The 17,323-nt window shown below is 38.9% G+C and overlaps 6 protein-coding genes across 7 annotated transcripts in view; all 6 read right to left on the reverse strand.

The window, feature by feature from the left end:
- The window catches only part of Idh3g (Isocitrate dehydrogenase (NAD(+)) 3 non-catalytic subunit gamma), a 194,528-nt gene that overhangs the window by 47,724 nt on the left and 129,481 nt on the right, over positions 1-17,323 (reverse strand). The window lies entirely within an intron of this gene.
- Acam (Androcam) lies at positions 1,894-2,403 on the reverse strand. Its single transcript, XM_017145108.3, has one exon. It carries the CDS (start codon positions 2,401-2,403, stop codon positions 1,957-1,959), a length of 447 nt encoding a protein of 148 aa, XP_017000597.1. The 3' UTR covers positions 1,894-1,956.
- Positions 2,542-3,125, reverse strand: LOC108059700 (calmodulin). Its single transcript, XM_017145107.3, has one exon. It carries the CDS (start codon positions 3,034-3,036, stop codon positions 2,542-2,544), a length of 495 nt encoding a protein of 164 aa, XP_017000596.2. The 5' UTR covers positions 3,037-3,125.
- Positions 3,164-4,067, reverse strand: LOC108059648 (calmodulin). Of its 2 annotated transcripts, none has more exons than XM_017145007.3 (2): positions 3,405-4,067; positions 3,164-3,344 (listed from the first exon to the last, which is right to left on the reverse strand). In XM_017145007.3, exon 1 carries the CDS (start codon positions 3,914-3,916, stop codon positions 3,419-3,421), a length of 498 nt encoding a protein of 165 aa, XP_017000496.1. In that variant the 5' UTR covers positions 3,917-4,067; the 3' UTR covers positions 3,164-3,344; positions 3,405-3,418. The 2 variants fall into 2 exon arrangements, with proteins under 2 accessions (XP_017000496.1, XP_070072964.1); XM_070216863.1 differs by having other exon boundaries at positions 3,401-4,067.
- LOC108059605 (calmodulin-like) lies at positions 4,330-4,776 on the reverse strand. The gene has a single exon (XM_017144955.2). The coding sequence runs from the start codon at positions 4,774-4,776 to the stop codon at positions 4,330-4,332; it is 447 nt and encodes a 148-aa protein (XP_017000444.2).
- LOC108059666 (BG642167) lies at positions 9,465-10,106 on the reverse strand. Its single transcript, XM_017145026.3, has 2 exons — positions 9,980-10,106; positions 9,465-9,768 (listed from the first exon to the last, which is right to left on the reverse strand). Exons 1-2 carry the CDS (start codon positions 10,080-10,082, stop codon positions 9,506-9,508), a joined length of 366 nt encoding a protein of 121 aa, XP_017000515.3. The 5' UTR covers positions 10,083-10,106; the 3' UTR covers positions 9,465-9,505.

Genomic DNA, 17,323 nt, shown 5'->3' on the forward strand with positions numbered 1-17,323 from the left:
GGTTTTGGGGTGGGGTGTTCGAAAAAGTCGTCCCCTGGCGTAAAAGTCCGCATTTCGAGCAGGACACACACTCGTCCTTGTTCATGGACCTCGTCACTTGCATTCGCCTTTTTGCGTATTCAAGTGCCTGTGCGGAAGTGTTCCATACCCATTCCCCATCCCCTATCTCCATCCCCCATATCTTCACATACCATACCATTCCATTGCCGCCCAAAAATGACACTCTGAGTGCGGAACGTGGGTGGTAAACCGCATAAAAAGAGTATTCCAGAAGAAATCGATGTGCATGAGAATCCAGCCAGCCGAATGCCTGCTCTTTTTCATACACTGGGAAAAATTGTATTTAATTGAAAGTAAATAAATAAATAAAATTAATTTTATAACTTAAAAAAGTATTGAAAAACTATTGTAATACCATTTATAGTTCCTTTATATTTTTTTTCTTATTTTTTTTTTTTAATTCTTATTTTAGTAAACTCATTTTTCCATTACCTCAATTAAAATTTAAATATTTCAAACTCAAAACCCAATAAATGTTTTTTTTCTCAGTGTACAGAAAGAGTCAACCGAAACGAAGTTGAAATGCTCTGATGAAAAACATAATGCATAGTCTTATGAAAGAACTTTATGGAATGTGATGCTAAAGGGGCTAGAAAAATGGAGAAATGAATGAAAACAAACACATCAATTTTCTGAATGTCTGGTCTTCGGGAAAAACACATAGATCAAACTCAAAGAAAACTCATGGATGCGTTGTGATTTCTTGCTTATTTCTGATTTACTTGCCACTCAAATATCTTCTACCGATATTGCAGTGCCCCCAAACCATCATCATTCGACGGAGAAGAGGGAGAGGGGCAGGGAGGTCCTGCCCACAAATTCAATTTCCTTCGCAGCCAGTCCATCGAACATGTCCTGGGCCTTCCACTAACTGAACTAACTGAAAACTGAAAACCGAGAACCAAAATGCGGCGAGGTGGCGAAGTGCCGATGTCGTTCTGGTGTTTGAACCGCATATAGACACATATATATAGGATATTTGCCAGCTCTCGAGCATATATAATATTTATGCCACTGTAAGTGCTTATTGATGTCAGAGATCTGAAATTGGAATCTGCCTGGGCTTTTGTTCTTATTCCATGCGGATGCACATTGCAGTTAAGGTCTCGATTCGGATTCGTATTCGGTTCTCCTTGTTTTGTGGACTCTCAATTAAGCAAGTTGGCATTTTGACATGAGCTGAGCAGCTCAAACTGAAACCGAAACTTGTAGGTAGCGCCGAAATAAAAAATTGGAAATTCATATAAGCGTGTACGGAATACACACGAAATATTTATAAAGTCAGACACACCAGCCAGCCTCTCGGGCCCCCAGAGATTCGTTTTCGCCCATGCAACATGGAGAACGAACCGGGGCCGCTGAGGCCACAGTAAAATTTAATTTTAATGCATAAGCAAATTGAATTTAAGCAACAGGAAAATTGTTCGTCTGGCCACAAAGGTGCCGTTCGTTGCTGTTGCCGCATGTGGAAGCAAAAACCACTTGCCTGGGAGCTGAGGAGCCGAGGAGGTGGACTAAAACCACGCAGAGTGCTTCATGCTCAAAGTTTCCACCTGAAGCTCAAAATTCCTTAAACCAAGCCACAATTACGGAAATGCGGTGCTTTCATCAGGAATTTTTAAGAGTAGGACATGCTCGAAAAACTCATGGTCTCCAAATTAGGCTAAGGATTAACTAGCATGCCGCAAAATTAATTGGAAGAATTAGGAGTGCGCTACAAAGGGTTTTAAAAAGATATGCGTACCAGAAGTTTACCATGCGCATATTGATTTGACAGCGACGTATGTGTTTTTGTGCAACGAATACAAATACTAAATAAAATTAAAATTAATGTTATTTTTGCAGTGACCCCATTAACTATGTATTTTATTTTTAGCAGAATCATAAACCAACGAACTATTTCTGGCTGATCATCCAAACAAACTCCTCGTAGTTGATCATGCCATCGCCATCGAAGTCGGCCTCACGGATCATCTCGTCGATCTCCTCGTCGGTGATCTTTTCGCCCAGATTGATCATCACAAAGCGCAGTTCGGCCGGCGATATAAAGCCATCGCCGTCGCGATCAAAGATCTTGAAAGCCTCGCGCATCTCCTCCTCGGTGTCGGTTTCCCTCATTTGCTTGGCCATAATGGCACAGAACTCATTGAAGTCCAATAGTCCTTCGCTGTTGTTATCGGCATCGGCTATGAGGTCCTGTAGCTCAGTCTCCGTGGGATTCTGGCCCAGAGTGCGCATCAGGGTGCCCAACTCACGGGTGTTTATCTTCCCAGTACCATCCTTGTCGAACTGCACAAAGGCATCCTTGAACTCGGCTATCTGCTCCTCAGTTAACTCGGACATTTTTAAATAATTTTCGGGGATGTGTTTTCAATATATATCGAGATGCTTTCAAGGCTACCGACTGTTTGAATTTAAGAGCCGAAAAGGTTTTGAAACTGAAAGGTCTAGGGCCCAACCCCCAAGGCCTGCTTATCTTTCTTATGTGGTGGACATCATGTTGACAAATCGCACATAGACGATGTTTCCCTCATTATCGGAGTCTGCATCGCGAATGATTTCCTCCACCTCCTCCTCTGTCATGTGCTCCCCCATATTCTGCATTATGTGACGGAACTCCGTTTCGGATATAACACCGGTTCCCTGCTTGTCGAACACCCTGAAAGCCGCTATAATCTCATCCTCGGTCGTCATGTTCTCGTACCTCTGAGACATGATGTACAGGAAGTCGCTGAGATATAATTCCCCCGAACCATCGGCATCGATTTCCGTGCATATATCCTGCAGTTCGGCATCACTCGGATTTTGGGCCACAGTTCGCATAAGCTGCCTCAGCTGCTTTATGGGTATGACCTTGAGGTCCTGATCGTCGAACAGCGAGAAGGCCATCTCCAGATCCTTGAGCTGTTCCTCGTTCAGATTGTTGGAGCGAATGATACGTTCCTCGGGAGGAGGCGTAAGGAAATCGTAATCCATGGCCGAAAAAGGGGTTGGGGCTGCGAAATTTTGGGGGTCACTGTACGTTCACTACAAATTTTGGAATAATTTTATGTCAGAATTTCATTTTGAAGTTTAAAGCAAAAGTTAATGAAAAGTCAGGGGCTTCAGTTTAAATTTTTTCATCATCATTTATTTCTTAAAAAAAATTCTTTTATAAATTTAAAGAAATATTAAATTCAATATATTCTTCAATCCTGTAAAATAATGGGATATCCTGGATTATTCAAACCATCAAATTGATACAACCATGGGATAGATTTTGCATAATAATCCATACGTACGATCTGTAAATGGATTGCAGTTCTATATAATAAATATTTTCTGTACATATGATACATACTAACAGTTCCATAAAGCTTTAGGTCTCCATCATCATGGTCACAAAGCGAACGTAGTCAATTTTCAATTCCGTATTGGCGTCTGCATCGCGAATCATCTCCTCGATCTCGTCCTCCTCCATGTCTTCGCCCAAATCGGTCATTATTTGGCGAAACTCCGACTCGTGTATGAAACCAGATCCATCCTTGTCAAAGACCCTGAAGGCCAGAATGACCTCATCTTCGGGCGTCGAATTCTCGTAGCGCTTCGACATGATCCAGAGGAAATCGCTGAGATAAAGCTCGCCCGATCCATCCGTATCGATTTCGGTGATATAGTCCTGCAGCTCGTGTTCCGGCGGCGTGTGGGCCACGGCTCGCAGGCAATCCCTCAGTAACTTGATGGGAATGACCTTGGTATTCTCGTCGTCGAAAAGGGCAAAGGCCGCCTCACAATCCTTCAGCTGCTCATCGTCCAGGGTGTGCGTGTGAATGGTTCGCACTTCCGGTGGCGGAGAACTAAAATCGAAGTCGTCCATTACCCACAGAAAATATTTCGCGTACTAGAAATTTGGAAATCCAGTAAAATGGCACAGAAAATTTATTTTTTCTGAAATTTAGATTTTTTTAAAATTTGGTCTTTGAATTAAAACTTTGTCATTCAGACTGACTTTATTTCTCGAACTTAATGCGATGACAGCTAGAAAAAGGTACTACAAAAGGTTTATGAATTTTGTCTTATATGATTTTCTGAAATAAATTTCTTGGATTTTATTTTAGTATTTTCCAGATTTTTGAAAATTTTGCACCTTTAATAACCAGTAAAATGAATCCGATTAGTTTAAGCTTAAAATTTATTCATCTTATTATTACGTTATCCAATAAAAACGTACCTATAGATTAAAGTACATTCTCAAGTTTATGTCAGTAACATTCCAGTCAAGATGTTTTTTTAGCCAAAGGTCCTTCTAATCATATCCCTGAACTCGGTGAAACTTATCAAGCCATCACCATTGGAATGCCTTTCTCTGAGCATGTGCATAATGATCTTCTTGTCCGCCTGAAAGTCAGTGATCTGTATTAACTGAATCAGTTCACTTTCGGTGATAAGACCATCGCAATCCCTGTCGAACATTTTAAATAACTGACACATCTCACGCTCTTCTTGATTTTCAAAACGCGCCATTACAAAGCAGTAATCTTTAAAGTCTATCTCGCCATTGCCATCCACATCGGAGGTCTTAAGGATGTCCTCAAGTTCCCTTTCCGTGGGATTCTCACCCAGAGATCGGATCATGGCTCCCAGTTCCTTAATGGTTATCACTCCACGCTCATTTCTATTGAGCTGGCTGTAGCTATGCTTATAATTCGATAACCTTGGTCCACTTATTTCATCCATGGAGATTAAGGGAGCTTTTTCTGAATCCGCTACATGATCCATTTAAAAATTTAGTTTTTTTTTGTATTTTAATTGGATTAAAATTAATATTTTTAGAGCCAAAAATAAATATATGATTTAGAAATAAAAATCAAAGTAAGGTTGTTTTAGAAATCATACTTTAAAATTTTTAAAAAGCATTTTTAATTATTAAAAAAATTCTCCAGTGTAAGTTAATTGTGAAACTGACATGGCTGTTAAATTCCTTTTCCCAGTGCCCCAATTTGTGACATTGGAAAAAATTGCATGTGACCACATGACGGTAATATAGTAACACCCCAACACCAGTGAAATACAACAGGATTTAACAATTAAATTTGCAACAATTTCCCGAATAATGTTTTTATAGCCTTTGGCTACGGTGCTTCGGGCGTTGCGGCTGTTGAAAAGCATGGGTAATTACATTTTTAATTAAATGCGACGCAGTTTGTTTCGTTTTTATATTATTTTTATTTGTATTTTTGTAGCTGCATTTTGTTCAACTGTTGAGTATTTTTTCTGGGCAGCCATTTCATGCCATCCTCGCTCCTTCGGGGCATAAAATGTTTTTTTGTTCGTTGCTGTTTGTTTTTTTATTGAGCGTTACGGGCAAATAGGAAAATTATCCAATGCAAAATTTCGGAGCAATTTGCATAATTTGGGAGCAGAGAAAGCGAGAACCGAATTGCACAGACCCATATCCCTGGCCATCCTTTCTCACACGTGCGAAAGGCTCCCAGTGGAGCCAACAATGGCAGCTTCTTGCTAATGAGAAGCAAATCCTGGCCACGAAGGACACGAAGGATTTAGGATTGGGGCCAAAGTTGAGCCACACAACAAGGCATTGTCAAGCATTTCTCTGCATAGATTACAAAGGACTTTTCGGACCAGAAATGCAGGAATATAGCGCATAGCTGTGCTGAAAACAATGGCTCTAAATGTAGTAAAAGTTTTAAAAATTTTTATGTAGAACAATATAATTAAAGTTACAAATTAACTATCTAATAAAAAGTTTTTTAAGTAGAATTATGCAGCGAAAATAATAATAACTAGCTGAGAATTTAATTTTTAAAATTTAAAAGATTGCAAGAAAATATTAGAATAAGTTGATATTAAAATATATCAAAAATTATTGATTAATTTTAAACATATGTATTTTAACGACTCCAACTGTTCAAACATGCTTATACGATTGTCTGGTAAATGCAGCTCGGAATATGTTTGTTGTTTGACTTTAATCAGGCGTAAACAGGACGAGAGGGCAACAGCCGAGCCGCAATCGAAATGGCAACAGACCTTTGGGGGATTTGGATAATTTGCATTTCTGTAGTGAAGTGGGACACATAATCAAAGGGTTTCCATGTGCAAATCTCTTAATGTCTGAGTTGGAGCAACGACTTTATATGAGCTGCTCATTGTAATAGTAGTATTCTGTATGGAAATGATGATGAAGTTCTCTAGCCTTAGTTATTTAGTATATGATGTTACTTCCCCTTTATACAGAACTGTGAACTACTACTGGTTTAAAGAAGAAAAAGTAATAAATTCATAGAATATGGGCTAGTAATACAGAGGTCATTGATGAGTTGGCCCAACCATTGGGTGATTTTTGTGTTGATGAATACGTAGTTCTTTTTCCCACCCGCCATTTCAATTAGGCATATGGGGATGGGTTCGGCCAATGGGCACGGGCACACAATGAGTGCCTCTGAAATCCAATTGAGTGGCCTGCATTGGCAGATGGGCATCATCTAGCAGCTGGAATTCGCAGTGGAAACTGCGGAGTCCCAGTCGCCAGTTGCAAAGTAATGCCATTCAATCACCGCGGGTTGCAATTCAACTCGCAGATTTGTCTATGCCAAAGCGTTTTCAATATGCGCATTGCGCAGCCCACGTAGCACCCATTCGTCCGTTCTGTCCGTAAGTTTGTCCGTTCTGTCCGTATCTGTCTCCCGGGTCACAAGTGCAGCTACGGAAATGAATTATGGCCACCGGTTGCAATCAGTTGTGGCCCACAATGAGCAGCGGAGAGAAATGAATGCCGCAGGAGTTCTCTTTTGTTTTCCCGTTTTGCAATCTTGTGCGTTGCAGCTGCCGGTTTTCATCAATGGCCGTCACCGTGGAAAGTGAAGTCCAAGTCCGGGAGGTTCTTGTTTATGGATATCAGCCTGTCTGTCTCACCTTTGGCATCGCACGGTCTATATATACACCTGAGCACTCGGCGACTGGGCAAACAAAGTACTTAAGCCAGACTGCAAAGAAAGAAGTGTAGAACAAACCTGGCTCCTTGGGATAGCCATCCCATCCCTAGGGATTCTATCGCCTCTCCTGTTTGTTTCTATTTCACTTTGATGGCACGTGCGTGGAGTGGTTTTGAGCCCAGGTGAGTGGAGTGAGGTTGATTCGACTGGAGTGGAAAGGCAAATATGCAAGTCAATAGCAGAATGTTGCCCCGAGGCGAAGTGATGGGCGGGTGTTCACTGTACAGCCAGTAAAAGCCACAGGAAAAGGCGTCTTTAAATCGAGAGCAAAAGGAATATTTATTGTCTATGACTCACATTCCTGCAAGTCATTGGCATCTCATGGAAATTGATAAAACAAAGAAATGTAAAATAAAAATGTTAAACAAAACGGAAATATTTTATTTAAATTTTTACAAATTAAACTAACTATGGAGTTTAATACTACAGTTTTTAAATATTAATTAAATTTATTTGAATTTCAAAAGAAGGAAAATTTATGTAAAAACTTAAATTGTTTAAAAAGATTAGTTACTTGATGAGGTTGAGTTTTTCCTTAGCTAGGTTTTCAAACAATTCCAGAGATGTTAAAGTTAACATATTAATATATTTGCAGTTAAGCCTCATGATTTTATAAATTATAAAATGTTTTGAAGGGCTTAGTTTAGCAATGCTAAAGCAATTAACTTATATTAAATTTGAAGAGTGAAGGGCTTTCAGGGCCTTAAGCCTTACGTAGGGGGCTGTAAGAAATTATTGTGGATACTCCGTAAATATTCTCACTTTCCTGCTTTGCTGCTTTCACTCTTATTATGCTGAAAGCATCTGCAGAGCGGCAACTAATCCAAAAACTTAAAATCCAATCTGGAATATAACTTTGTTTGACTTTTGTTTGCCGCCCTGTTGTATTTTCCCCCATTTTCCAAGATTCTCTTTGTTTGTTTTTGTGGCGCAAATTGCATTCTGTGGGTGTCAACAAACGCAGCTCTCTGGACCGCCTTCTCTTGGCATGAAACATGATTAAATTACTCATACGCCTCGTGTGTGCGCTTGGACAACAACTTCTATGGCGATTTTGCTCTTGCGCTTGCTCTCATTTAGTTAATTAAGTTTTACAACAGCTTGCCACATGCCGTTCTTCCATCCGCCCCTTTAATTAGTTTTTAATTATTTCAGAGTTGAGCGTTTTCCAAAAATTTTCCGGTGGGCTTTCGGACAAACAACAACAAGGATCCGAAAAACGGATGGGTCTCGGCCTGTGTTGGACTTTGGCTCAGAGTTTGCTTTGAGTTTGAGTTTTAGTTAATTTTATTTGTATTCTGCAAGTATTTGCACGCCCCCTACAAACCTAGAAACCTACAAAAAGGCAACTCGGAACTGGGGCTTTGTTCATTTAGCACATTATTTCTACACGCTTTGTTTTTACTGCAGTTGGTTTGTTTGTTGGCTCGTTTGTTCTGGGGGTTCTACCCAAAGTTTTGTGCAAGCCCATTAGCCTAATAGCCCAAACAGAAGTCGCCGTCAACCTCGGTTTATTTATCTTATAGTATAATTAACTTTTGTTGCAAATGAATATGGCCAGGAACTAAAAATGTTACCCTAGGTTAAAGAAAATGATGAACATTCACCACAGATTATTTACCAAATTATGAAAATTCTCTTTGAGTTTACACAATGAATATTAAGCAATAAAAATGCTCCATTATTTTAAATCAATTCCACTTGCATATTATTCACTCAGTAAACAAGCTGCCATGCTTTCAATGTGCTTTTACTCCGCAGTTATATTGAATAAAAAACACAGTATAAAATTTAATTTTCCGACCAGCATCACACGTTACCTTAAATCAAGTAATCTGCATGGAAATTGATGATATTACTCAGCATTCATATGCCTTGTGCCTTTTTATAGTTTGGTCATCAGCATAACACTGATTGAAATGGGCCAGCAAACATTTCACTTTATCAACTTGTGCATATTTAAGCAGGTTTGCCTGTATCTGTGAAAATTGGCTCAAAGGAAAACTGGGAGGAAAAGGGAGCCAGTTCGGCCTAGAACAAATATTTACACGGCTCGGTGTATGGCATTTGCCATAAACTACCGTAAAACAATAAAATTCGCAATAAACCAAATGGAAAGCAGCAATGGCAACGGCAACTGCCGGCTCATGTGAAATGCATGCAAAGCAACAACGCCAACAAAAGCCACAATACAGCGCCATTCAACAAACAAAGCCAAACGAAACGTTTTTCATAACTTAAATTGCAAAATGCAACGGGGGGTTAAGAGCGGTGAAAAAAACAGAAAAAACAAAGAGTGCGACTGCCTGAAACGTCAACAGAATAGTTCGGAACAAAGCCGAAAAAACAATGGCTAAAGACGAAAAGGAAAACTTGACTCTGATATATCCTGCGAAAAAACACAAAGCATTTTCATTTTTGGATCTGTTAACAGAATTGCCTTATCGCTTTTATTTATTGAAATTTATCCAAATACTCATAACCTGCCACAGAAATTTGAAAATCTTTACTATGGTTTGGAAAAAGGGTTCCTGAACTTCCGTTTGCGACTCGCTTGGTTTCTCCTTTGGAATGGTTGAGGCCTTTATGTAGGGATCATCTTCGATAGAGTACACGGGATCGTCATCATCTTTGGTATTCGATAGGGAGGGTCGACTGCAGGATCCTTCACTCAAGTCCTCATCATCCTTCCAGAGATCTGCACCACAGTCAGCTATAAAATGGATTTCCCATAATTTATTGGATTAATTATTTTATAAATAATATTTTTCAATAATATCATAGTATCATCATTTAATACCATATCATAATATCAAAATATCATATCATAATATCATGTCCTAATATCATATCAAACCATCAAATCAGTTTTAATACTTTTCTTAAATTAAAGGCTAAATTTTCCTTATAAAGGGCATACTTACCACCTGCCTGATGCTGACCTAAAAATGCAAAACCAAAGACAACTAGAAATAGAAACAATGTTAACGACATGACTAATTTAAATAAACTGTGTGCTTTTCCCATTTTTCACTTCTACTTATAGTTTCTTAACATATGATTAGTCTCGCTTTTCGGTTGAAAAATGGAACCAATTGCGATGCCCCGGTTTCTGTAGTTAGAGTAATAAAAACTTTTTAGCCAACTTTCTGCAAACTGCATAATCTTGTTAGCCTTCCGCCTGGCAACACTCTATTTTTAGCTGCTCATCTTGATGCTGATTTATCTGTAATCCAACTTACGTTTCAGCCACTTAAGGCCACAATCTGCCTTTTGCCACTTGCCAACTTCCCTGACCCCCGATCCCCTTCGGGTTACAGGTGGCTTTTGTAACAAACTTAGTTCAATAAAGTTCGCCCTGTTCGTCTGCGCTTTGATCATCGCCTCACATGCGTCTAAAGTGGCTTTCCCTTTCCGTTTCTCCTTTCTCCTGCTTTTGCAACACTTTTAAAGCCTTTTCTCGGGGCAACCGGGGCAACATATTCAGACTTAGCGGCTTTCCCTGGCAATCTCTTTGAAGTGGGCTTTGGCTTTGGCATTGGATTGGAACGCCCCCGTCGAGAGAGACAAGCAACTGTATCAGCTGTTTATATTTAGGTCCATTAATTCATTGCCTGTCAAGCTGCTGGTCAGTTCGGTTGATAAACGGCCTAAGCCGTTGGCCAGGATTTTCTCTCATTCATTTCATGGCTGCCCATTCGGCATTCAATAATTTGCCTTCGGTGAAAAATGCACAGGCAGAAATATAAGTGCAGTTAATCATCTAGGAAAAATTGGTACTTATGTATATATAGATGAAATGAGAGTTCAACAAAAATTACTACGTTTTTTAAAACACTTATAAAGGCGCCTAAAAGTATGCAGCAAGATATTTATAATTAATTACAACAATTTTAAAAGACGTCGTATTTTTTTTTGCATACTTTTAGTCACCTTTTGATTTGTTTCTGTTAAGTATTTTTTTAAATTAGTCAAACAAAAAAATGGTAAAATATAATTATTGATATTAAAAAATGATTTGCAATTATCTTAATTTTTTTTAAAGCAATACTTTTATTTGTATTTTTTTCTGTGCAACCTTCTCATCTGAAACTTGCTTGCCTCTGCAGAAATTAAAGCCATGAAGGTCCTTCTTTATAAGTAGGAAGTTGTTAGTTGCTGGCAACATGAGAAACAGCAAGTGCAACAGAAGCAGCAACATCCAACTTGTAGTGCACTCGTTGTTGCTGTTGTCGAGTGCACGACGCCGTGTGCAATTATCACCCGAAAAAATACTACAGGGCCAAGAGTGCTCCTGTTTGGTCACAGGTAGCAAAAATAAGAGGGGAGAAAAAAAAGGTAAAACTACTGGCTACAAATTCTGCCAACATTATGTGCTCAAAATGTAAATGTCATTTGTGTGCCGAGCATGGGGAAACAGCAACACCAACGGCAAGTGTTGCAGCATTTGAGAAATGTGTGTTGCCAGTGAAGTGGCGCCAGGACAAAACAAGGACATCCAGGACACGGTCCACCGTCCACTTGCCCACACTCCATGAATAAATGTTAAAACACAATCGAGAGCCGTAAATTCTGAGCAGTCATCAGCTCCTGAAATAGGTGTAAGAAAAGGCAAAAGGCGAGGAAAACCCAGGAATAAGGGCGGCCAGGCCAACACAAAGCAGAATAGGGGAAACGAGAAAATTCCATCCGGAGGGAACAATGGACCCGGGAAATCTGTCTGTCACGAGGCAGGAGCCTGAAACAATGCAAAAGAGAAAAGTCTAATTGGTATAATAAAATGTCATAAGACGAAAGAGCAATGCAGCAGCAGGTTCAGGCTCCAATAATTCGCCTGGGACAAAGGGAATAACTGTACCGACGATGATGCCCCCTGAAGGACCCGATTCCGATTGATTGCAGTTACTACACATACATATTGATTTGGCCCCGATTAGACAGCTCGGCACAACGGAGGTAATTTCACCCGACGAGACAAAGAGATTTCAATCAATTAAAGATAATTTCACAACAGCTACATTTTCTTCGAACATCTCACTTGACAGGGCACAAAATAAAAAGCGTTTATTGGGGAGGAAGGCATATAAGACTATCAGATACCCAGTAATATAATAATGTTGAAATATGTTTTAAAATATACCAAAAATTAAAAAAACCTGTTTTTTTAGGACGTTGTTTAATTAAAAAGTAAATAATATAAAGCTATGGCATACCCAGTAATACAAATTATTTTTCAGAAATATATTTTAGAATATTACAAAAATTTTAAAGATTTTTTTTTTAGGAAAATATTTGGTTAAAAAGTTAATAATGTATGGGATACCCAGTAATAAATATTATTTTCAAAATTTTACAACTATTTTAGGGAACTGTTTTTTTTAGAAAACTATTTTGATTAAAGATATGTAATACTTTAATCATGTCTATCAAACTGAATTTACCCCTAAAATAAAAGGTACATGAACGAAAAAAACGTGAAAAGATTGCTCTAAACTGGCAGCAGCCACTAAAACCCTCTGCCACGCCCCCAACCGCCCATATATCAACTGTCGATGGCTATAAAGCTTCGCATTTTCGCATCTGCTGGTGCTTCAATCCACCATTCCACCGGCGCGAGTGTACAATCAACAAAATTAGTTTCATTTGGGCAAATGGCATGGCTAGCAGTCGCAGCATTTCGACCCACATAACAGACTTGGCTTAGAAAGGAATTTGGGGTGGTGAGAAATGGCAAAGTAGAGCCCCCACCCTCTATACTATATATATAAAGTATAGTATATATCCCTGCTTTTGATAGCTCGCCTCGCTTTTGATCTTCCCCGACTGCTGATAAATGATAAGATGCCGGAAAGCTGAAAGAAAAATGCTGCAAAGTGTAGAAAATTACGCCGCAGGTGTGTGGCCCATCATCAGTTTCATCGCAAGGCTACTGGCAAAGTAAATAATTAAAAATTTCTCAATCTTTAAAAGGAAAGTGTAATTCAAAAGAAAACCTCAATGGCCAGCAAAAGTAAGCCATTGCCAATTAGCGGGAAAATAAAGGAAAAAAAGAGGAAAAAGTGCGGTGAGAACTGTCTAACCTGTAGACCCCCTGGAAAATGAGGACCCTCTGTAAACCCAGAGAAAACGGTTCGCGTGAAAGGGGGAAAACTGTCTGTCAACCTACAGCCATAAATTATGGCCAGCTGCTGGCTGCTGCCGGCAATTTATAAATCTGTTTATTGTAACATCCTGTGACTCGCGCCCCCCGTAATTTATGCATCTGGAATCTAGTTAAGTCCGCTGAAAATCAGCTAATGAGCGTCCGATTGCAGCTCTCGGGTGCTGGGTTGAAAAATATTTGCATAAAAAACCCAATTACTACATATATTATAAGTATATATCTTTTGAATTTTGCTGTCTTGTTTTTCACTCTCGTGTTTACACAAAGTTTTCCGTTGGCTACGTTTTGGTCAACTGACTGTCAATATTTTATTGGCTGCATTTCGCTTTTTATATTGCATTCGGGAGAGACACATACGTATTTATATCTTTTGGGGCACAGGGGGTTGATATATAAATATACAAACCCACAGAAACGAATATTCCCAGGAACCGAGCAAATGCGCAATTTAATTTATGTCATGGAAAAAACGCTCGAAAAAATGTGGGTAAGCAAGGAAAGGCAAAAAACACTCGCAATATACGATGCTCAATGACGCGTTGAAGGACAAACCGATGATCATGCTGGTTTTGCGGTGGGGAATTTCTTGAGTTTCTTAATTACCAACAGCATAGTTTTTTAAAGGATTTTTAAATACTGAACTTTTAATTTAAATACGTAAGAAACTTGAACCAATACTTAAAAATGCTAGACCAAATTAAAAGAGCTTTTCCACACATTTCCTCTTAACCATTTTCCCCCAAGTTTGCATATCCTTCCTTCTTTCTGTTTACGCTTGCTCTCTAATTGTATATTTTTTCCGTATTTAAATGAAATACGTCTTCTCCTTCTCACACCCATTTAACCCAATTTATTTTTTTCGGTCCGCTTTCCCTCCACGAATTTTCCGGGCTTTCTTTCGGTTTTGCATTATCTTCTACTCGTTCTGGTTCTCCTCTTTTGTCGAGTGCATTGCCACTTCGATGCCCCTCGTTTCCTGTGTCCTTAGTCCTTCGTCCTTGGTTTCCATCAACACTCTCATCATTTCTTTTGTTTTGTTTTGAGTTTTTTTTTATGTATTTTTAGTCATGTCATTCAGTAGGGTTCTTCTTTATCACCCTCCCCACATTTTTATGTCCTCTCATTGTCCTTTTTGGATGGTGGAAAAATAGGAGAAAGGAACTGGAGCACTTTTATATGATGGTTTGGTACCCCGGCTGCAGCTTCTGTTTTACATTGGCATACATATTTGCATTTTTTCGAATGCTTTACAACCCTTTAACCCCCTTTTCTCATTTTTTCCAGATCCCTCTGCTTGTTTTAATTTCTTTCGCCAGAGTTTTATTCCTGTTTGCCCCCCCTTTTTTTGTTTTTTATTTGTTTGGTGGGCGGGGTTTCGATGACAGGACTGCAAAAACTCCTTTTCAGCCGCTACGCCCACCGAAGTTGCATTTCAATTGAATTGTCAGCGTTTCGCAGTGAAAAATGTGTCAAAAATTGTTGGCTCGTTAGGGCTGCAATTTGTGTAAATTGTATTTTTTTTGGCAATGAAAATTGAAATTTGCTGATTAAGTAATCGAACGATAAGTACTTACAAGTTGTCAGACAATCTCTTGTTTAATATCAATTTTACCTGTGTTTAATGTATATATGTATGAATTACCAGAAATTTACCATGGATATATCAATTTTTTATTGGTGTGTAGCAGTGCTGCCATTTTGTCCTTTTTCCGGACAGATCTGTCCTTTTTTTAACGGCTTTATCCGGAAAAAATTTCAAACATCCCCTATCCGGAAATCTGTCCTTTTTTCAAAAATAAGGTTTTGAGTGTTATTTTTGCTAGTCGAAAGTGTATAAACCTGTTTTTATATGCTAAAATGCCTTTCTAACCATCATTTTTATAGTTCGGCTCTTAAAAAATAATTTTTTTTACAAATTATTAAAGAGACGTAAAGCAGTCGATGGATTTTCTTTATGGTACGATTTTTTCTGTAGCAAAAAAAAGAGGAAAACACTTTAAAAATTTCTCAATTTCTACTCTCTCCTTTTTTGTCAGAAAAAAATTTCAACGACTCTTATTCGGGTTTGACGCAGATTAAATTTTTTTGTATTACCAATATAGTTACTTGAAATGCTTTTATTATTTTAATAATTTTAGATTATAACGTATACGCACAAAAATTTACCATGGTAAAATGATCAAACAAAGAAGGTTGTGAGTCGGGAGCAGTAGATCATTACATAATTGAATTTTATTTAAAATCCATTTATACTAAGTAAATATATAACCCATTGGTAAAAACACAAAAATGGAGGCGCATTTACTTTTGTCCTTTTTTTTGTCCTTTTTTTAAATTTTTTGTCCTTTTTTTCCCTGTTTTTTGTGGCTTATCTGTCCTGTTTTTCAAGCTAAGCGATGGCAGCACTGGTGTGTAGTAAATAAATCCAAATAATCCCCTTTTTTTAACTCATAAATGAATTAGTTGTCTAAATGTAAACAACAGTATCGACAGTTTTATAAAGTTCTTCCGCTGCCATTGTTTGTGGTTTTTATTTGTCCGTTTTTTTTGCCCAATTGCCCTTCAGACCCACTCAATGCTCAATTAATTTATAATTTAAATGCACATTGTGTGGCTTAATTATGCTCATTATAGAGTCATCGCCGGCATTGTTCGCCGCCTGTCATGAAAGTTGGTCGGATTGGTGTTACAGCAGAAATAATTAATGTTTTCATTGGCGAAGGAGAAGAAGAGTGGGAAGTGCTTATCTATAGAGACCTGCAGTGGGCTGTCAGTTATTGGCCAACTTTTCCGGGGCGAAACTTTCAAGCAATTGAACACCAAACAAACTTCCACACAAATCCCAAGTGCAGCTGTCAAATCTTCTCTTTCTAACCCCCCCGAAAAATCGACAGCAAAAATGCTATCTCGCAAAAAATGGGCAAAAAAATAAAGACGACTGGCAAACCAAGTGTCAAGTTGAAATAAACTTTAAGACAGACTTGACATATTGCCAGTTGCTCGCTTCCAGCTCACAACATAATTTTCCATTAGTTGGATAACTAGCAGAGGACAGGAAGAAGAACTGACATTCGGTGGTTTTACTAGCTTGCCACATAAATAAGTTAATAAGCGCCAGCTGAAAAATGGTCAGGACCCCGGACTACAGACTGCGGACCAGGTGCTTCTGCCAACTTCAACACGGCTAAGACGCAGACAAGTGGCGACCACAGGCGAGAAGCTGGCTAATCAGAGAAAATAGAGAAAATGGCACTCTCGGTGGGGAAAAGTGGAATTTCCCAACTGCTTCTATGCCAGAGCCTGTCAATTTCGGATCCATGAATTAAAGATTACATTGCAGTTGCATATTGATTAATTTCCCCGAGAAAAGGGGGAGCTTTAAAGAGTGTGACTTAAGATTATTTAAAACTAAGAAAGTACTTAAGAAATAAAACTTGATCTGATACAAGTATCAAGTATCATAAATCATTTCAGTTTATAATGTAAGAAAATTAGCAAAAATTGGTCAAAAAATCAAATGAAAAATCAATCCAAAAATATTTTTTAATCTTTTTAGTCTTGCTCGTCAACTTAATTTTAAGTACGAATTCTTTTTAGTAAACTGGACGATGATTGAGTAAATGATAGAGAGACAAGCTCTATCCATCAATCATTTTTACCCCGTGACAGTGATACCTTAAAGCCCTACTTTAAGTGGCATGTGAATGGAAATCATTTGGAAATTGCAAACAATTGTCAGATGTAAAGCAGTTATTCATGCACCGAAGCGGACATGCACAGGGCCCACACTCACACACCCTCAGCCTTTTCCACACACACGCAGTGGCATAAATCACGGCAGTATTTGTGCATTTCCGGTCAGCGCACGGATGTTCCGGTGATCAATTTTCAAATGCGCTGTGTCAGTTCGGTTCAGCCCCCGTTTCCAGAGACCGAGAGCCCTGGAACTCATCCTAGTTTTGCAGGACTTGAAAAGTGGACAACTGGACGGCAACTGCTCAACCTGTCGGTGAATCTGAATCCTCACCATCGCCATCGCCGTCCACTTGGCTACCATTTTTGCGGCCGCTCGCTTGCAGAAATTGAAATACAAATTCACAGTTTT

This window comes from Drosophila takahashii, chromosome 3R (assembly GCF_030179915.1).
Source record: "Drosophila takahashii strain IR98-3 E-12201 chromosome 3R, DtakHiC1v2, whole genome shotgun sequence".
NCBI lineage: Eukaryota > Metazoa > Arthropoda > Insecta > Diptera > Drosophilidae > Drosophila > Drosophila takahashii.

Excerpts from the sequence above, each read along its gene's own strand:
- Acam (XM_017145108.3), bottom strand. The coding sequence starts at position 2,403 with ATGTCCGAGTTAACTGAGGAGCAGATAGCCGAGTTCAAGGATGCCTTT.
- LOC108059700 (XM_017145107.3), bottom strand. The coding sequence starts at position 3,036 with ATGGATTACGATTTCCTTACGCCTCCTCCCGAGGAACGTATCATTCGC.
- LOC108059648 (XM_017145007.3), bottom strand. The coding sequence starts at position 3,916 with ATGGACGACTTCGATTTTAGTTCTCCGCCACCGGAAGTGCGAACCATT.
- LOC108059605 (XM_017144955.2), bottom strand. The coding sequence starts at position 4,776 with ATGGATGAAATAAGTGGACCAAGGTTATCGAATTATAAGCATAGCTAC.
- LOC108059666 (XM_017145026.3), bottom strand. The coding sequence starts at position 10,082 with ATGGGAAAAGCACACAGTTTATTTAAATTAGTCATGTCGTTAACATTG. Across the intron at positions 9,769-9,979 it reads AGGTCAGCATCAGGCAGGTG|CTGACTGTGGTGCAGATCTC; the intron begins GTAAGTATGCCC and ends TCCATTTTATAG.